The sequence below is a fragment of the Perca fluviatilis genome, chromosome 16, assembly GCF_010015445.1.
Source record: "Perca fluviatilis chromosome 16, GENO_Pfluv_1.0, whole genome shotgun sequence".
NCBI lineage: Eukaryota > Metazoa > Chordata > Actinopteri > Perciformes > Percidae > Perca > Perca fluviatilis.
The window spans coordinates 8,987,904-9,009,211 of NC_053127.1; the positions used below are offsets into that span (position 1 = coordinate 8,987,904).

Sequence of the window (21,308 nt, forward strand, 5' to 3'; positions counted from 1 at the left end):
AAAAAAATAGTAACAGTATACTATATTAAAACAAATCATGGTATAGTATGTCGAAAAAAGTAATAAAAAAGACAGTGTACATTATGTTGAAAAAATCATGAGAAACCCATAGTATAGTATTAAAAAATATCATAGCATAAATATGTTGAAAAAATCATGAAGTCATAGTATGTGTGTCAAAAAATCATGAAAACCCATAGTATAGTATTACAAAAAAGTCATAGTATAGTATGTTGAAAAAAAACAATCGTAAAGTATTTCGAAAAAAGTCATAGTATAACGTAGATAAAAATGATAAAAAAAGTCATAGTATAGTATGTCGAAAAAGGTCATAAAAAATCATTGTATTAAATGTTTAAAAAAAATCATAAAAAGTCATAGTATAATATGTCGAAAAAAAAGCCATAGTATAGTATGTCGCAAAAAGGTATAATAAGTCATACTATAGTATATTGAAAAAAGTCAATATACTATGTCAAAAAAATCATTCTGAGAATTTCTTCTATTCCAAAAATGTTACTGGTAAAATGTTGAAGGTCTCTTAAAAATTGTAGCTCTGGCAGCCAGGCTGTAGAATGAAATGTGAACTGTCTGCCCTCTGCTGGCTCATGAAGAGAAATGCATTATTTTAGTTTTTGTTCAGGACTCTTTAGACATTAAATTTTACTTGGTTGGAAATTAACTCTTCCTTTGGTCTTTTTATTTATTTATTTATTTATTTATTTTTTACTCATTTGTGATCAATCTGTTGAATTTTCAGTTTGAAAAAAATATGAAAGCAGTTTCATGAAAAGGTCATAATATAGTTTGTCATAAAAATAAAAGTTATAGTATGCATGTCAAAAAAATCATAAAGAGTCATAGTATAGTATGTCGAAAAAAAGTCATGGTATAGTATATTGAAAAATAAAAAATAAAAAGTTTGTGTGTTCATGGCATGATTATGTTGAAAAAAAGGCATAGTATAGTAAAAGTCATGGAAAAGTCATAGTATGGTAAGTCTATAAAAGTGATAAAAAAGCCATAGAATAGTATTTTGAAAAATTTAGTAACAGTATACTATATTAAAACAAATCATAGTATAGTATGTTGAAAAAAGTCATAAAAAAGACATTGTACATATGTCAAAAAAATCATGAAAAACCCATAGTATAGTATTAAAAAAAATCATAGCATAAGTATGTTGAAAAAATCATTAAAAAAAGTAATGGAAAAGTCATAGTATAGTACGTCGATAAAAATGCTAAAAAAAAAAGCCATAGTATAGTATGTCGAAAAGGTCATAAAAAATAAATAGTATAGTATGTTGATAGAAGTCATAAAAAAGTCATAGTACATTATGTCGAAATAAATCTGAAAATATTATGAAAAACCCATAGTATAGTATTAAAAAAAAGACATAATATAGTATGTTGATAAAAGTCATAAAAAAGTCATAGCATAGTATGTTAAAAAAGTCATAGTATAGTGTGTTGAAAAAATAATAGTTTAGTATGTCAAAATGTTGAAAAAATAAAAGTGGTACAGTATGTCGAAATAAAATAAAAAATTCATAATGTAGTTTGTCAAAAATAAATCATAGTATAGTATGTCGCAAAAAGTTATAAAAAGCCATACTATAGTATAATGAAAAAAAGTCATAGTATAGTATGTCAAAAAAAGCCATGTATGATATATTGAAAAAAGTTTTGAAAAAGTCGTAGTATAGTATGTCGGGATAAAAGTAGTAGTATAGTTAGGATATTTTTTAAGTTGTAAAAAAGTCATAGTATAGTACGTCGAAAAAAAATATTACAAAGTCATAGTATAGTACGTCGAAAAAGTCATAATAAAGCAATAATATGTGGAAAAATTTATAAAACAGTCAGAGTATGTCGAAAGGTATTCTACTATCACATTTTTATGACTATTTTTGTATTTTTCTGCATACTACGTGTGCGTGACTGTGACTTTATTGACATACTATAACACACTATGACTATAATATGACATTCTTTTCAACATACTATAATATGGCATATTCATGGGTTTTTTCAACATACTATACTATGACCTTTTTATGACTTTTGCGACATATTATACTATGACTTTTCCATGGCTTTTTTCTACATACTATACTGTGATTTTCTCATGATTTTTTCGACATACTATACTATGTCTTTTTTATGACTTTTTTCTACATACTATACTATGACTTCATGTTGCATTCTATACCATGACTTTATTGTTTCCTTTTTTTCGACATACTATGTTATGACTTTTGTATGATTTTGTTGACATACTATACTATGACTTTTTTATGACTTTTTTCGATATACTATACAATGACTTTATGATTTTTTTTTACATACTATAATATGACTTTCTTATGACTTTTTCGACACGCTATGCTGTGATTTGTTAATGACTTTTTTCGACATACTATAACACACTATGACTATAATATGACTTTTTTTCAACATACTATAATATGGCATTTTTATGAGTTTCTTCGACATGCTATGACTTTTTTTCAACATACTATACTATGACTTTCTTATTACTTTTTTCGATATACTATACTATGACTTTATTTTACATACTATACCATGACTTTTTATGACCTTTTTATGACATACTATGCTATGACTTTTTTTCGTCCTTTTTTCGACATACTATACTATGACTTTTTTATGATCTTTTCGACATACTATACTATGACCTTTTTATGATTTTTTTGACAAACTATACTATGTCTTTTTTATGATTTTTTTTGACAAACTATACTATGACTTTATTTTACATACTATACTATGACTTTTTATGATCTTTTTCCGACATACTATACTATGGCTTTTTTTTATGACTTATTTATGATTTTTTCGACATACTAATCAATGTTTTTTTTTATGGCTTTTTCTACATGCTATACTGTGATTTTCTCATGATTTTTTCGACATACAATACTATGACTTTTTTTTCGTTATACTATCCTATGACCTTTTTATGATTTTTTTGACATACTATACTATGTCTTTTTTATGGCTTTTTTTGACATACTATACTGTGATTTTTCTTATGATTTTTTTGACATACTATACTATGACCTTTTAATGATTTTTTCGACATACTATAACATATTATGACTATAATATTACTTTTTTTTTCAACATACCATAATATGACATTTTTATGACTTTCTTTCGACATACTATACAACCACTTTTTTTACTTTTTTCTACATACTACACAATGACTTTATTTTACATACTATACTATGACTTTTTATGATCTTTTTCCGACATACTATACTATGGCTTTTTTATGATTTTTTACGACTTATTTATGATTTTCTTCGACATACTATACTATGGCTTTTTTATGATTTTTTACGACTTATTTATGATTTTCTTCGACATACTATACTATGTTTTTTTATGGCTTTTTTTGACATACTATACTGTGATTTTTCTTATGATTTTTTTGACATACTATACTATGACCTTTTAATGATTTTTTCGACATACTATAACACATTATGACTATAATATTACTTTTTTTTCAACATACTATACTATGACTTTTTATGATCTTTTTCCGACATACTATACTATGGCTTTTTTATGATTTTTCTACATGCTATACTATGATTTTCTCATGATTATTTTGACATACTATACTATGACTTTTTTTTTCGTTATACTATCCTATGACCTTTTTATGATTTTTGACATACTATGCTGTTATTTTGTAATGACTTTTTTTCAACATACTATACTATGACTTTATTTTACATGACTATGACTATATCACCATGACTTTTTATGACCTTTTTCTGACATACTATGCTATGACTTTTTTTCTTCCTTTTATCGACATACTATACTATGACTTTTTTATGGCTTTTTTTGACATACTATACTATGACTTTTTATGATTTTTTATGACTTTTTTGACATAGTATGCTACCACTTTTTTATGATTGTTTTAAACATACTATACTATACTATATACTATACATACTATACTATATAGTATATATACTCATTTTATGGCTTTTTTTTACACACTATACTGTGATTTTTCTCATGATTTTTTCGACATACTATACTATGACTTTTTTATGACTTTTTTCCACATACTATACTATGACTTCATGTTACATTCTATACCATGACTTTATTGTTTCCTTTTTTTCGACATACTATGTTATGACTTTTGTATGATTTTGTTGACATACTATACTATGACTTTTATGATTTTTTCGACATACTTTACTATGACTTGTTATGATTTTTTTCTACATACTATAATATGACTTTCTTATGACTTTTTCGACACGCTATGCTGTGATTTTTTAATGACTTTTTTCAACATACTATAATATGACTTTCTTATTACTTCTTTCGACATACTATGACTTTATTTTACATACTATACCATGACTTTTTATGACCTTTTTATGACATACTATGCTATGACTTTTTTTCGTCCTTTTTTCGACATACTATACTATGACTTTCTCATGATTTTTTTCACATACTATACTATGTCTTTTTATTTTTACTTTTTCGACATACTATACTATGACTTTTTTGACATAGTATGCTACCACTTTTTTATGATTGTTTTAAACATACTATACTTTGTCTTTTTATGTCTTTTTTTGACACACTATACTGTGATTTTTCTCATGATTTTTTCGACATACTATACTATGACTTTTTATCGACATACTATACTATGACTTTTTATGATTTTTTCAACATACTATACTATGTCTTTTTTTTTTTACTTTTTTGACATACTATAGTATGGTTTTTTTAATGGCTTTTTCTACATGCTATACTGTGATTTTCTCATGATTTTTTCAACATACAATACTATGACTTTTTTTTCGTTATACTATCCTATGACCTTTTTATGATTTTTTTGACATACTATACTATGTCTTTTATATGGCTTTTTTCGACATACTATAATATGACTTTGTTATGATTTATTTTTTATACTATAATTTTTATACTTAAATACTATAATATAACTTTATTTACATTCTATACCATGACTTTATTGTTTCCTTTTTTTCGACATACTATGTTATGACTTTTGTATGATTTTGTCGACATACTATACTATGACCTTTATGATTTTTTCGACATACTTTACTATGACCTTTTTAGGATTTTTTAACATACTACTATAACTTTTTTTCGACATACTATACTATGACTTTATGTTACATTCTATACCATGACTTTATTGTTTCTTTTTTCCGAAATACTATGTTATGACTTTATGACTTTTTTTTGACCCACTATACTATGACCTTTTTATGACTTTTGTTTGACCCACTATACTTTTTATGATTTTTTTTCAATATACAATCCTATGACATTTTTATGATTTTGTTGACATACTTACTATGACTTTTTTATGACTTTTTTCGACATACTATGCTATGACTTTTATATGGCTTTTTTTTTACATACTATAATATGACTTTCTTATGACTTTTTCAACACACTATGCTGTGATTTTTTAATGACTTTGACTATAATATGACTTTTTTTCAACATATTATACTATGACTTTCTTATTACTTTTTTTGATATACTATACTATGACTTTATTTTACATACTATGCTATGACTTTTTTTCGTCCTTTTTTCGACATACTATACTATGACTTTTTTTAACTTTTTCGACATACTATACTGTCTTTTTTATGGCTTTTTTTGACATACTATACTATGACCTCTTAACGATTTTTTCGACATACTATACTATGACTTTTTTGACATCGTATGCTACCACTTTTTTTATGATTGTTTTAAACATACTATACTATGTATTTTTTATGGCTTTTTTCGACATACTATAACACACTATGACTATATTACTTTTTTCAACATACTATAATATGGCATTTTATGACTTTTTTGACATAGTATGCTACCACTTTTTTATGATTGTTTTAAACATACTATACTATGACCTTTTTTATGACCTTTTCGACATACTATGTATTTTTTATGGCTTTTTTCGACATACACACTATGACTATATTACTTTTTTTTTCAACATACATAATATGGCATTTTTATGACTTTTTTTCGACATACTATACCACCACTTTGTATTACTTTTTTCTATATACTACCGTACACAATGACTTTATTTTACATACTATAATATGACTTTTTATGACCTTTTTCCGACATACTATACTATGACTTTTTTATGATTATTTATGACTTTTTTGACATAGTATGCTACCACTTTTTTATGATTGTTTTCAACATACTATACTGTCTTTTTCGACATACTATACTGTGATTTTCTCATAATTATTTCAACATACTATACTATGACTTTTTATGATTTCTTCGACATACTATACTATGACATTTTTGTGACTTTTTTTGACATACTATAGTATGACACTTTTATGACTTTTCTAGATAATATACTATAACTTGTTTGACAAACTATACTACAACTTTCTTGGTCATAATTCTTCTTCCTTTTCTTGAATTGTATTTCCTTCCATGAGCACCGATTGTTAAAAGGATAACAGAAGCACTCCCGCCACTTCTTTCTTTTATTGTACAGTATGTCGAAAAAAAGTCATAGTATAATATGTTGAAAAATGTTATAAAAAGTCATAGTATAGTATGTTGAAACAAGTCCTAAAAAAAGTCATAATATAGTATTTCGAAAAAAAGTAAAAAGAAGTCAGTATAGTATGTCATAAAAAGTCATAGTATATAATGTCTTTAAAAAAACACCCTGCTGAGGTTTACAGTGGAGCATTTTTTCAGCTGGGCAGCTGGGAGTTCAATACAATTTCATTTATATTATCAAATCATAACAAGAGTTATCTCAGGACACTTTACAGATAGGTCTAGACCACACTCTATAAAGAGTTCAATCATTAATCTCTGTAGCTCATGTAGATGGCTGCTGGTCACTTCAATGCAGTTACTTAATCACATGAAGTCATTATTCTTGGCAAAGGGGATATGTCTGGCTTCCCAACACTTAAAGCAAACCTATTTATCCTGCGTTTGAATCACTGTGACTGGTTATAGACACACACAGGAGACAATGAGAACTTTAATATTGTTTTTTTTATTTTAGAAGTCTGTGACAGGTTGTGGATTTTATCTTCCAACACAGGTCTCCATGACCTCTGCAGTATTCATTTAAGAAGCACAAATGCACAAACACGAGACAAAGCAAGATGTTCTCTGATAAGAACCCAGACACTCGCTCACTGTACAACTAAACTACAAGTGCACTTCTGTCTCTTCTGAGAATCAAGAAACAAACAACTGAACAACACTTTGGTCAGTCTTTTTTTTTTTTTTTTTTTTTTGGAATGTGATAACAGGTTGGTACATTTTCTTTTTTAAACACAGTAACATACTCGGTCCTCATCCAAGGAAGTGCCAACTGGGGAGTCTTAACCCACACTTACTGAAAGGTCTCCAGTATTTACTTCATAAACTGAAGGTCACAACATGTACTCTGTGACTGTTCTCATTTCCATCCGCATCCAACTGAACATTTAAGGGTGGAGTCTGCGATTCTAATCCAATACATTTTTTATAAAGTTCAGCGAGTATCTCCTCATGGTCTGTATGTGCAATGTCCGGTGTTCATTCACAGCCCTGGCTCTGTAAATGGGGAATAAAAAGAGAGCCACACAACACTATTCCAGCGTGCTTGTGCACAGGACAGGGGAAAGGCCATGGATAGGGCTGGGCAATATATCAATATTATATCGATATCGTGATATGAGACTGGATATCGTCTTAGATTTTGGATATCGTAATATGACACAAGTGTTATCTGTCCCTGGTTTTAATGGCTGGATTACAGTAAAGTGATGTCATTTCTTGAACTTACCAGACTGTTCTAGCTGTTCTATAATTTCCCTTTACCCACTTAGTTATTATATACACATTGATGATGATTATTTATCAAAAATCTCATTGTGTAAATATTTTTTTGTAAGCACCAATTGTCAACCCTAAAATATCGCCGCAATATCGACATTGATGTATTTGGTCAACAATATCGTGATATTAGACTTTTTCCATATCGCCCAGCTCTAGCCATGGATATATAAAGAGAAAGGCAGTGGGAGCGAGAAGACCGTAAAAAAGGAGCAGTGACGGGAGGGATGTTTCTTAAGGAAACTTATAAGGTTCCTTGGTATTTATGTGGGTGTTGAGCTCAAGAATCTATCTCCAGAATTGCAGACTCCACCTTTAAACTGCATTGGTTTAAGCTCTGTCTCGACTACATTTCCAGCAAAACATATCTGCTTGGGTTATGACCTTTATCAAAACAGCATCAACATCAGTTCATAAAAGGCAATCATTCTGTAAGGCAGAACTATATTTGGACAGTAACACATACGTATATAAGGACTTTGAGCAGCATCGGTTTGCAGAATCGATTGGCTTGACACCTTTTACACAGGCGCCATGGTCTTTGTAAAAGACAATAAAAGCTATTTGAAGGAGGATAATGACAACATTTGGGCTTGTCTGAGATTTTGGATTTAAAAACACAGTGACGCCAACCTCCCAAGAATTTCAAAAGAATGCAAAAAATGTTAAGACTTTACAGAAGCCCTCAATCAGTCAGACATACACACAGTTTCTTGCACTGTGGTGCATGACTCGACACTTTACAGTTAAAACAACAAGCTCAGTTTTATGAATAATGTAATCCTGACTGAGCTGAAGGTTTAGTGTAAACAGTGAGACCTGCACTCACTGTGGGGGTTCGACGGCATTTGATCAAATCTGAATCAAGCATCGAATCAGCTTAGTAAATCCACATCTTTTCAAATCTCTTATTGAGTCCGTTTAGCATTCAACATTTGCAAGGAACTAGATTTATAAATAACTAAATCTCAAACTTAATCAAAATGTAAGCGATTATGATTTTGGCTCCCAATGATCACAAAAACAGAATAATCGAGAAAAACAATTATTTAGCTCATTATGCACGTTACATTTGCAAGTAAACTCTTATTTTCTCTTGTGTTCTGAATGAAATAATAAAGTTTACAAAGAATAAGTATTAAGGCAATTTTCACAGTTGTGTTTTTTTTACTGTTGATTTATTTAACTTTTTCCAGTTTTTAAGTTCAATAATTGCAACATCTTTCCAGAAGTCAACGAGTAATCGTGTTAAATTATCGTGATTTCAATATTGACCGAAATAATCGCAATTATATTCTACCAGATCTGTAATCAGCTTTGATCCTGGATCCTGAATCCTGTTGTTAGAGTGGTTCTTCTTTCTCTAACAAACACATCTTTGTCTGAGCACAGAAACCAGCTTACAGTGAGCACAATAATCAAACAAGTCACGTTACATATTGTGGCATTATGGCAAGATACTTATGGCATTCACCATTTCCTCTGGCGAGAGTGATGGCAGCTCTTTGCTAGCAAGGCGTGAGGGGAGATACAAGATTCAATAAGAGATTTGTTAGCCTCACGGTGAATCCAGGTATTTTGCCGAGGTGGAACCAGATCCAAAATGTAACCCACTTTCGTCACCACACCCTACCATGAAAACACAGACATGGCTCAAAATAATAAAAAAAAACAAAACAATGGCACACAGAACATAATAGCCCTTTTTCTGTAAACCTTTTACATTATCCTTGACCGACGCCTATAACAGATCTAAAAAACAGACACAAGGTCCTACAACGCATCTTAAGAATAAATTAGCACTCTGACATGTACTGGCTGTCTGTGCTGCAAAGTGAGGAGCTTCAAAGCTCACTGCCTACCAGTCCAAGCAAGGCATTAACAATGACCAGGACAAATGTCACAGAAGAGATACACAATGACACACAGAGGGAAGTCCTGAAGGCTGCGGCCATGTTATCACACAGTCTGGAGGCCTCTCTCGTGGCCGTCGAGCTGCACCTTTATCTTGTGCAGTTCCTCGATCTCCTGGTGGTGACGCTCCGTCTTGTGGCCCACCAGAGAGCGGTAGAAGTGAACGGCGAACACCACAAAAATCACCCCCACTGGGACCATGATGATGGTGGATGCCAGCGCAGCCTGCCAGCCGCTGTTCCGCGACACGGGTGGGGGTGTCGTGGGCGTGGCGCCGGCAGCGGCCGTTGTGGTGCAGCAGGCGGTTACCTTTCGGGCCCCGCCGGAGTCTACGGGCAGGAACTTGATCCAGCAGAGGAGCACCACCTCGGCTAGAAACAGCAGGATGCCCAGGGCCGTGGAGAAGCCCCAGGCCAGCTCGATGAAGTAGTGCATGCGCTCGTGGGGCGACTCGCTGACCGAGTTGAGGTTGTGGATGTTGCTGACGGCCTCCACGTTGGGCAGGATGCAGGTGCTGATCAGCAGAGCGAAGAGGTGCACCGCCACCAGCACGGTGGTGCACACGCTGAAGGCAACGAGGAGCACAGGAGGGTAACTGTACTGCATCTCCAGCTGCACCTCCACCATGGCCACCTACGACATGTTAACAGGGAAACGGATAAGCAGGTTACTATACATCCGTGTTTACGCCACAACAGGATAAGGCTCACCCTAAGATACAGAGCATGGAGACAAACTAACTCTCGTGAGGTCCTGAAGGCCATCTCAATCCTGTTCATATCAACGTTTCACATATTCAACATCTTGAGACCTTGACATGAGAGAGCGGAAATAAATTAACCAATTATTTGTCAACTATTAAATTAAATCGCCAGCTATTCTGATAATTGGTTAATCGGTTCGAGTAGAAATTCTCTAAATTCCAGCTTCTTAACGTTTTAATGTTTCTGAAACTGTGTAACTTTTCATCTGATGATCATAAATGATTGTAACGGCAAACGAGACTGAGGGCCCTATCCTGCACCCGGCGCAGCACAAAGCCCGACGCAAGTGTCTTTGCTAGTTTAAGACCGGCGCAGTCGTCAGTTCCCCGTCCAGCGCCCACGTCGCTTAAATAGCAAATGCACTTGCGCCCATCTGTGCGCCCGTGGGCGCGCTGGTCTTACAGCGAGGTGTGTTCAGGTGCATTCTTGGCGTATTGCTATCTTGAGGCAGCGGGAAGTGATCGCGCCATTGACCAACAACAACCTGGTCTGAAGTCAATGGCGAAGCATTTCATTGGTATTTTAACAGCAAATTAGTAAAATGCGCCTAGGCTCGTGCACAGGGCGTGCACACTATGCTTGTTACACACACACACACGCAAAAGATTACAAATAAAACTATTACGGTGCCAATCCGCCATCATAATAGCAATGCGCCAAGATACAAACGCGCCTGGCATTTAAAGGGAATGGGAGATGACACTCTGATTGGTTTATTGCATGTTACGCCCAAAACACACCTTTGAATTAATGAAGACACTAAGTACAACCATTTTGAACCATGCGCCCGGTGCCCAGACCCTTTTTTTCCACCGTCAAACTAGCAAAAGTGGATTTGGACACGCCCTAAACACACCTGCGCTGGGCCCTAACAGTGAAAAGAACGCTATTTGTACATCATTTATATTAATGCCTCTGCCTGGGTCAGATTTTCCCTGCAAAGTCACAAAATAATCTAGGGCAGGCAGACCGGCTTTACAGTCACACATTCTGACGGGTCACAGAGAGCAGCATTACAGTAACAACCGGAAAAGCCTGTTTACGTGTATCCAGCCAGGTAAAGGCTAGCAGGACATTTCTTTATATAGATAGGCCTAATGTATTTTAATTTCATTTTAGAAGTTATCTGCTGTAGTTATGGCTGAAACTGGGGCAGGGCCATCACAGAAAAAGGGAAATTAAATGAAAAGAACAACTAAAAGCTATAAAGGGAAAGTGGTGAAAACACTACTGCTTTTGACCAAAGCGGCCGCTAGAATCAACACAAACTGAAAGTTACAAATAGCCACTTTAAATGTGAATAGTTTCTAGTTTCTTCACTCCTCTATGACAGTAACCTTAATATCTTTGAGTTGTGGACAATACAAGACATTTAAGGACGTTGTCTTGGGCTTTGGGAAACAATGATTGACATTGTTCACCATTTTATAGAACAAACAACTAATCGATGAATCAACAAAATAACCGACAGATGAAGCGACAATGAAAATAATCGTTAGTTGCAGCCCTACTGTGGAGTACATTGCACAAGCCTCCAGTAAATAAGGTGGAGGATTTAATTTGGGCGCCCAGGTTTCTGCAAGTAGAAGTGCTGTTCATTTTCTGCAGGTTGTTACGTGATTGATAGTTGGATGGACATCGTAGTATTAAGAGCCAGCTACCACCCTTAAACTGACAAAGAAAACACAGACAGGCTGCAGAAGCTCACATTTGAGAACCTGGAACCAGGAAATGTTATACTTTTTGCTTCATCATTAATAATGCACAGCAGTATAAACCCTGGCTTGCAATATCCTAAAGTGGACATGCATGGGGTTTAATCTTAAAATAGTGTTAATGTTTAGTTTTCTGTGACGGTTACATTTCATGCTGTAATACAGTTGCAATCACACACACACACACACACACACACACACACACACACACACACACACACACACACACACACACACACACACACACACACACACACACACACACACACACACACACACACACACACACACACACACACACACACACACACACAATAAACTCTCTTTGAAGATGCTTTTAGGGATACTCAGACCTTTGAGAAGTGATGGTTACTACTTGCCATGAATTAATGTAATGGTGATTTATTAGTAACTTAAATCCAAAAGACAAACTATAAGCTTTAAGGTAGCTCTTCAGCAGCCAACACTGAAATCTTGAAAGAACAAACAAAAAGTTTAATAATAATAATAATAATAATAATAATAATAATAATAAGTTTCTTTGATGTAGCACCTTTTACAGACAAAGTCACAAAGTGCTTCAAATGATAAACATTTGTAAAAATACAGCAAGATCCAACAGAAAATAAGCAAGGAAAACATAATTGAAAGACCAATGAAAATCATTTAAAAGATTAAAACCTAGTTACAGTTACCTAGTTAAAACAAAAGTTACAAACGTGAGTCAAAAGCAAATTTAAACAAGTCTTCAGCTTCTTTTTAAAAGCTTCAACAGAGACTGCAGAACGTACGACAGTAGGAAGGGCGTTCTACAGGTTTGGAGCCACCGCTTCAAAACGAACGGCGAGTTCCTGCCCACAGCTGTATTTCAATGTGACGGGGTTAACAGTCCCTCCAGAAAAACGCGATTATGCGATCGCATAACTCAATGCATAATCAGCCGAAGTCCGCATATTTATGTGGGGGACGCATTTTTTTTCAAATACGCCGCACTTTCGCCGCATAAATTGCCGATTTCCGCGCAAAATATGCGGGGCTAGCATGATTTCATAATCCCCATATTTTCGTTGCAAAAAAGTCACACACAGAAAGTTGAAAAATGTTGCGTTTACTTCACACGAGAGCAGCCATTTTCCCCTGTTGCCATGGGAACGTTATGAAGTGAGGTAATTACGCAACATGAACATCGTCGAAAAGCAGGGTGTTGGGGGAAATCACTTTTTTTTTTTTCCTCTTTCTTTTTCATCAAACCGCAGTTTTTACAAGTTCCCGCAATTTCATTGCATTAAATTGCATAAATAGCCGCATATTCCATCGCATTTTTTAAGAAAACGTGCCGCATAATCAAGGATTTTTGCCCGCAACAATCACAAAACTGAAACTGTGTAACTTTTTATCTGATGATCATAAATGATTGTAACAGCAAACGAGACTGAGGGCCCTATCCTGCACCCGGCGCAGCACAAAGCCCGACGCAAGTGTCTTTGCTAGTTTAAGACCGACGCAGTTGTCAGTTCCCCGTCCAGCGCCCACGTCGCTTAAATAGCAAATGCACCTGCGCCCATCTGTGCGCCCATGGGTGTGCTGGTCTTACAGCGAGGTGTGTTCAGGTGCATTCTTGGCGTATTGCTATGTTGAGGCAGCGGGAAGTGATCGTGCCATTGACCAACAACAACCTGGTCTGAAGTCAATGGCGAAGCATTTCATTGGTATTTTAACAGCAAATTAGTAAAATGCGCCTAGGCTATTCGCATTTTTCTGGAAGGACTGGGTTAAGCAGATTTATGGTATTGAAACCGTTGTGTATTTTCGGCTACTGTCAGATCCGTAGATGAGATACACCTGATGGACTGTGGGTAAACTTTAGCTTCCGTGGTTGGTGTTAGCCATGCTGCTGTAAAGAAATGCTGTTGGGTTATTAAATGGTTAATATTCCATCGTAGTCCGGTCCGTTATACCGAGTACCATGAAAGAGTGAGAATATAACAGAAATGAATTAAAACCATCAGCTGCCCGGAAAGCTAAAAACTAAAAACTTTTCATGGGATGAAACATGAAAAACATGCAGTCATGTCCTTTAAGAGGCTGTGATTCACTGAAGCTGGTGAAAAAAAAAGAAAAAGAAAAAAAAGACAAAAAAAAGAAGGTGGATCCAACTGACCATTGCGAAGCCAGAGAGCAGTGCCGAGGTCCTGCTGGAGGCCTTCAGCTTGGCCCGGCTCAGGTAGAGTTTCCTCCAGGACAGGGCCTGCACCGAGTGGTGGTTGGAGCTGACCAGCTCCAGGTAACTGCGTCTCACCCAGTCCCTGTAGTCCATCCCCCCGCCGTCTGAAGCCCGCTCTGAGGCCCCTGGGGCCGGGGAACCCATCGGCACGTTCAGCTCACTGCTCATAGCACCTGGTGGGCATAAAGGGGAGAGATGGACACGCCAACCGTAGACTGTTAATATTAATGGACAGAGCATGTGTGACGTCCCCCGTTGGTTTGTGGAGATCTGCTACGAGTCGTCGAGTTTTTAGACGAGAGGGGGGAGTGAGGGAGGAGCCACAGGCTGTTGGGCGGTATCTGACTGGGACGTTAGCTGAGAGTTGGCAACGCTGCTTACACTCTACGTTACACACTTCCACTGGCAATCTGGATGCAACTGCTGCTGAAAGCTAGCCTACATAATTCGAGGTAAGATTTAGCTTCGCTAGGTTTTAACTATATCTTTGTTCCATAGTTATATTACATATAAGACCGCGGACTGTCAATCACATCATAGCCACGCCCTAAAACACCCCCTGCTTTATCGTCGATTTTAAAATCTACGAGACCATAATTCAAAAAATGAACATCATTCTGTGTTGCAGAAGACTTTTGAGACCATAAACTCATTATGAAAATGTTTACTGAGGTAATAAATCAAGTGAGGAGTGGGTCCCTTTCTCATAGACTTCTACAGAAACAGACCTCCTTTGCAACCGCATGTCTCGCCCCCCCTGCTGGAATTCAGATAGAATGCAGGTTTAAGGCACTAACCGCATTTGCAGCACTTTGCCGAACCGGATGCTTTGTCCATTAATATTAACAGTCTATGATGCCAACACAAGGAACTGCAATTTAAAAAAAAAAACAACAACCTTCAATTATCTTTTTCCCAAAAGTTATCATTTTAACTTTCTACATTACGTATATCAGAGTGCGATAAGTGTTAAACTTCCCCTGACCTCATCACTGGAGCTCCCTGTTTTTGTTCATTTTCAACAATAACTCCCCTCTGTCAAGGCAAGGAAAATCACAAATATTCCCATGACCCACAGTGAACTGTTTGGAATATAATGTCCATCTGTCAAAAAATGCTCCAGGCCAGCAGGCTGGTGGCAAAGAGCCAGAGGAGTTGTTAGGAGTAGTAACTCCCAGTGCATGCGTGTGTGACTAGCAGGAGATGGAGGTAGAACGGGAAAGAACTATAATGCGAATAATAAAAACATTAATCCAAATAAAGGGAGTGGAGCCACGCCCTAAAGCAACTCTGCTTTATCATCTGTTTTAAAATGAATGGGACCATAATTTACTAAATGAACATCATGCTGTATTGAAGAAGACTTGAGCGAACTAGCAATTGAGACCATAAACTTGTAAGGACAACTTCTTAGGACATAAATCAAGTGAGAATTAGGAAAAGGTTTCCATAGACTTCTATAGAAACAGATTTCTTTTTGGAGCCAGTAGAGTGTCCCCTGCTGGAAATGAGACAGAATGCAGGTTTAAGGCACTTCCACATAGGCTTCACTTTTCAGGCCTGGATGTTGCTGCTTGGCTTTGGTCTCCAGGGGCCTGTTTCACAAAACCAGGATAAGGGATTAAGCCGGGATTTCCCAGTTATCCTGGCTCAATTTAGCCTTGACTCGGTTTCACAAAAGCGAGGGGCACATAAAATCCCCCCCCACTAGCGTGGCTAACAGCCAGGATTTATTTAATCCTGGAACCTTTTCTGTTCACCCAGCACTGGTTTTACCCTATTGTTATTATCAGCCTGGATTAAAATACAGCATATTGCTGTTCATTTAAGAAAAGTTATTAGTTAAAATTGTGACCATTATTTTTTATAATTATTCATGTGACAGTCATTGTTACTGTTATATTGCTGTATGAAGACTGATGTTCATATTGTTGTTAGAAGTTTGATGAATATATTATGGCAGTTTTTGAGATGATTAGAAAAGGCTGATAACATTTCAAATGTGTTTCAAATGAAGTCTGTTACTAAGGGCAATATATACAATGCTGTACATTTCTATAGTTGACCAATGCACCTTGAATTATTTTAGTTGAGAATTTTTTTTTTATTATTCTTTAACAATAAGGATCGTGTTTATTCCTCTTTCATGTGCATTGTATTTGGAATTCTTACCACACAATTTGTGTTGTCCAGTAAACTGGGACTATAATTTGGGAGGATTGAACAATTTTAAGAACATATTCTTATTGTACAATCCTCTCAAATGATAGTCTTAGTTCACTGGACCAGTAACTATCTAGTGATGTAGGCTACTGTACATTCATATAACAGGTAGAGGACAACTCAATGGTTTTTGAACTTTTTTGCTGGGGGGAAATAACTGATGAATATACTCTGTATCATTCATGTTTACAGTGTGCATGGAATTTATCACTTAATTATCTTCATAGTTTCTAGATTTTAGTCCAATTTCTTCAGTGTCTTTATTTTCTATGTCCATACAGTATATGAGGGAGCAAGGCATATAATATGTAGAGAAAGAAACTCGTCCTCTATAAAAAATAAAAAAAACGCGAGAAAAAGCGTGGCAGATAATAGCGGACCGACTGAATGCTAGTCTAAAAATATCCATTTATGAACTACTGCTCTTAACTGAAACCATTCAATGAGTCACTGTCATTTGCAAAAACGAACAGTTGTATGCTACACTTTGCATTAAAAGCGAGCAGTGGAAGTTAATATGACTTAGGAAATTTATATTTTAGCCCATGAGAGAGAGAGAGAGAGAGAGAGAGAGAGAGAGAGAGAGAGAGAGAGAGAGAGAGAGAGAGAGAGAGAGAGGGGAACAGAGTGAAAGAGATATTTATTCATCATATTTTAGCGTTGTAGAAAATTGATCTTGATGGTACATTTCAAGGCAAAGAGTACAACTGTTAATTTGTGAAAATGATTAGTAGCCTAATCCTTGAATGGTATGATTATGACGGTTTCAATTCAGAGCAGTGGCTAGTTATGTTTAGGCTGCATTCAGTCGGTCCGTGATCGTCTGCTGCGCTTTTTCTCGCTGTTTCATTACAGCGGCCGTGTTTCTTTTCTTTTTATACAAATCATGTGTTTCACGTCATCATACTTCCACAAGAAGCTGCTGCTCACTCTGTATAAAGTATGTACAATACGTATTCTCCATTTTGGCATCAGTAAATCTGTGATCGACCTCGCGGTCTTTTGAGGAAAGCCGTGGACGCGCATCTATCTGAATTACTTCAGCCTGGCTCGACCTAGTCGCTCCTCCTCAGCCTGGCTCGGCCTTCGTGAAACGCACCAAGCCAGGATGCACAGATTAGACCAGGTCAAGCCTCGCTTTATCAGTTATCCTGGATTTAGATATTCTGCTTTTGTGAAACAGGCCCCAGGAGTTGTACCATCTATTCACCGACAGATAAACATACAGACTAACTGACTTTTTAGCTAGCTAGCAAACAATTTGATGGAATCGTAATACACTTGGATTTACTAAACAGACATTAGTTTTTAATTGTGCAACACAGCTCTGCTTCATTTTAAATCTGGATTTACTCACTGTCAAAACATACAATGGTATTATAATATTATTTACAATAGTGTGTTTAAACTTTGTGGGAGCAGTTTGAGGAAGGTAATTGCCCGCCCACTTGCACAATCCAAGGTCCATAAATTAATGTTTTATTCCTAGTTTTGTTTGACCTGGACAGAGCCCTGAACTAACCAACACTTTTGGGGACAAACTGGAACTGGACTGAGAGCCAGGACTTATTGCCCAACATCAGAGGGCAACCTCACTTATGCTTTTGTGGCAGAAAGGGAGAAAATCCCTGCAGCCAGGTTCCAAAAGTAAAGAAGTAGAAAAGAAGACTAGAGAGGCTGCTATACCAGCATATTAATGCCCATAGTTTTGGAAAGATGTGTTCAAGGGACTTTAAGTTTGGCCACTACTGGGCATGTGAAACTCTGACAGTTCAGCTCAGCTGCCCCACTCCCTGTTAATCTCTTAATTCTCAACCACACATACTTTGCAAACACAAACCACTGTTTTTTCGAGTTTGTAAACTTGTACATTACATATAAGGTGACATGGCAGCAACCCATACAATATATTGGTCTTGTAACTGTAGGGTATTTGGTAGCGTAGCTTTCAAAATAAACTGTAAGTACAAAGTTGGATTGTGGTCACAACTTCAAAAACAGCTGTGAATCTAAATGCAAAGTGGTAAAAGTAACTTAGAGTAAAGCACTGTTCTACAGGCGATCTCCTGATTTCGTAGTGGTTAACACTTCAGCAGATGAGTGCATCTTTACGCCTCTATGTATATTTAGATCACTGGTGAGTTAGCAGGATCCGTTTACCGAGTTCTGCTAACAGAACAGCTAGTTTGCAATTATTAAAGAAGGAGCTGTACTCAAAGTACTGAAATAAAACACAACAGCGGGCGGTGATTGTGTCCACACGGCTCTCAGAGATCATTCTCTAATATGTGAAATACCTACGTTTTCTCACGGCCACGTGCACTGACATGCACGCGCGGCCCGGACCGGCTATCAACACAAATAACAGAGACACGCACATTTAGACAACAACCCACACAGAGGGAGTGTGCGTGACTTCATTCTCTTCTCCGGATGCCATTAATCAATATCGTAACGTTACATAAATATGTGTTTGTCGAGTAGAGCCCTTTTAATCAACGTTCCTGTCATGCCGGAAGTGCTAACAATATTGTAAAAGATTCTAGTGCACGAATGAGACATGAAATCCTCTCCACTTATCATGTTTATAAGCAGTAGCTAAGTTAAGGTGTAACGTTAACTCTAGCTAGTCAACGTAAGACAGGGACTCCTGTTACGTTAGCTAACTTAGCTTACAAATAAACAAGGTTTCTAATCTAAATTCGCTCATCTGTTGTGCAATTGCGACTACTTTTTTTCATCTTACCTGTCTGCCGAGGTGCCTGTTTAGTTATTCAAACTCCTAAACTCCACGGAGCTCTTCTCTGCACACTGCACAGGACAAGAAATGGGAAACCGTCTTGTCCACTCGGAGTGTTTTGGTTGAACAACTTCCGCTCTTCGGATGCGGTTATCAACTCTTCGTTCAGCTTCCAGCAGTCGACACACTGTCGGTAACGTTACTCATCGCCGCCATATTAAGCGTACAAGGGTGCTAGCTTTCCTCACTGTCAGGCAAATTTACCGGGCACCGGACTTCTATGTTTTCGGGCCGTTCACAGAAGAGAACCGATGCAGGAAAAACTGAAGTCGTTAAAGGAAGGCTTCCGGTTGGGCGTGTTGCTTTCAAAATAAAAGCACAAAGGATTCATCTTTGGGTTGTAGGGAGAGCGTGGATTAGCGCACCAGTAGCCTACGTCAGTCGGTGTAGTTTCTGGTCAGTTTTGGTAAAGTTAAAAATAAATGAATAAGCAGCCGGTAGAATTGGTACTTGCAAAATGGTCTAAGCAGCGTTCAGTTTTTATGCTCCACATATCTGGAACAAACTCCCAGAAAACTGCAGGTCCGCCGCAACTCTCAGTTCTTTTAAATCAGGGCTGAAGACCTTTCTTTTTGATGTTGCCTTTCTTTAAATAATTGTTCATGTCTTATACTGAAGTTGCATTGTTGAAACTGTATGAAAACTATGTAAGCATATAAAGAGAAATTACCGGTGGGACCGGCCCGTTCTGGGAACGGCAAGGATTGCGGGTGGATTATAGAGCAACGGTTTATACATTGTCCCATACAAGCTCCATAAAATCTTGTATTTTATCTGCTTTAATATTAATTTTTTAACTGTTTTTAACTGCTCTTTAATGTTTAATTTCTTATACTGCACTGTAACTTTTATTCTTGTATTTTATTTGTTTTTATGTAAAGCACTTTGAATTGCCCTGTTGCTGAAATGTGCTATACAAGTATGACGTTAACTATGGGGGTGTTTCTTTTAATGTCAACTAATCTCATTAAAAGTCCAACAACACATTAGTTTGTCTCTTAATACTTTATCTCCCCTTGAATTGATTAGTTCCTACAAAAGGTGTACATCTTTTAAAAACGGCTAACAAATATATAGTTCTTTTTTATTTCTCATAACAGCTGGACAGTTTTTTAGCAAACTATTACTTCTACTACACAAGTGAAGACAGTCAATGATAGAGGAGTACACAGAGTATCTAAAACATTTATTGAGTATCATCACAGAGTACAAGTGAAAAAGCAGCCAGAACTGGCTGTTAGAGTAGCTCCAAATCCTGATCTAGGGGATTCATTCATGATACTGCATTGCATCTCAGACATCATTAATATGTTTATGCATAATAGAACTGTGTCTATCTATCTTTCTTTCTAGCTTCACATACATGTAAAATTTCCGGTTTTGGAAAAATACAAAGTAATATAAAACATATATTTAACAAAGCATTTTTTACTGTGCAGTACAAATCTAGTGTTTTACTTTTACGCCCTGTATAAAGGCCTTTTGTGCGTTCACACTGCTTAGCAACAAAACAACAAATCCTACCAATCCAGTCAGTCACTTCCTGCAGAGTTTGAGTGACAGTCCAATTGTTGCCAGTTTTAAAGTTAACACGTTTGCCAGGCAATATTCAGAGTGCCAATCATAGTTTATATATTCCCTGTTATCCTACTGATGACGTTTGTTCCGCAGGTTGGTTTAATGAACAATTGTTTGGCTGACAAGAAGCTGGTTACAGCTATACAA

The 21,308-nt window shown here is 36.0% G+C and overlaps 1 protein-coding gene across 1 annotated transcript; it reads right to left on the minus strand.

The window, feature by feature from the left end:
- Positions 1-8,972: 8,972 nt before the first annotated feature.
- orai2 (ORAI calcium release-activated calcium modulator 2) lies at positions 8,973-19,880 on the minus strand. The gene is made up of 3 exons (XM_039778219.1): positions 19,530-19,880; positions 14,498-14,733; positions 8,973-10,490 (listed from the first exon to the last, which is right to left on the minus strand). Exons 2-3 carry the CDS (start codon positions 14,726-14,728, stop codon positions 9,903-9,905), a joined length of 819 nt encoding a protein of 272 aa, XP_039634153.1. The 5' UTR covers positions 14,729-14,733; positions 19,530-19,880; the 3' UTR covers positions 8,973-9,902.
- Positions 19,881-21,308: the final 1,428 nt, after the last annotated feature.

Coding starts and splice junctions, on each gene's coding strand:
- orai2 (XM_039778219.1), bottom strand. CDS start 14,728: ATGAGCAGTGAGCTGAACGTGCCGATGGGTTCCCCGGCCCCAGGGGCC. Junction 10,491..14,497: donor TGCTCTCTGGCTTCGCAATG/GTCAGTTGGATC, acceptor AACATGTCGTAG/GTGGCCATGGTGGAGGTGCA.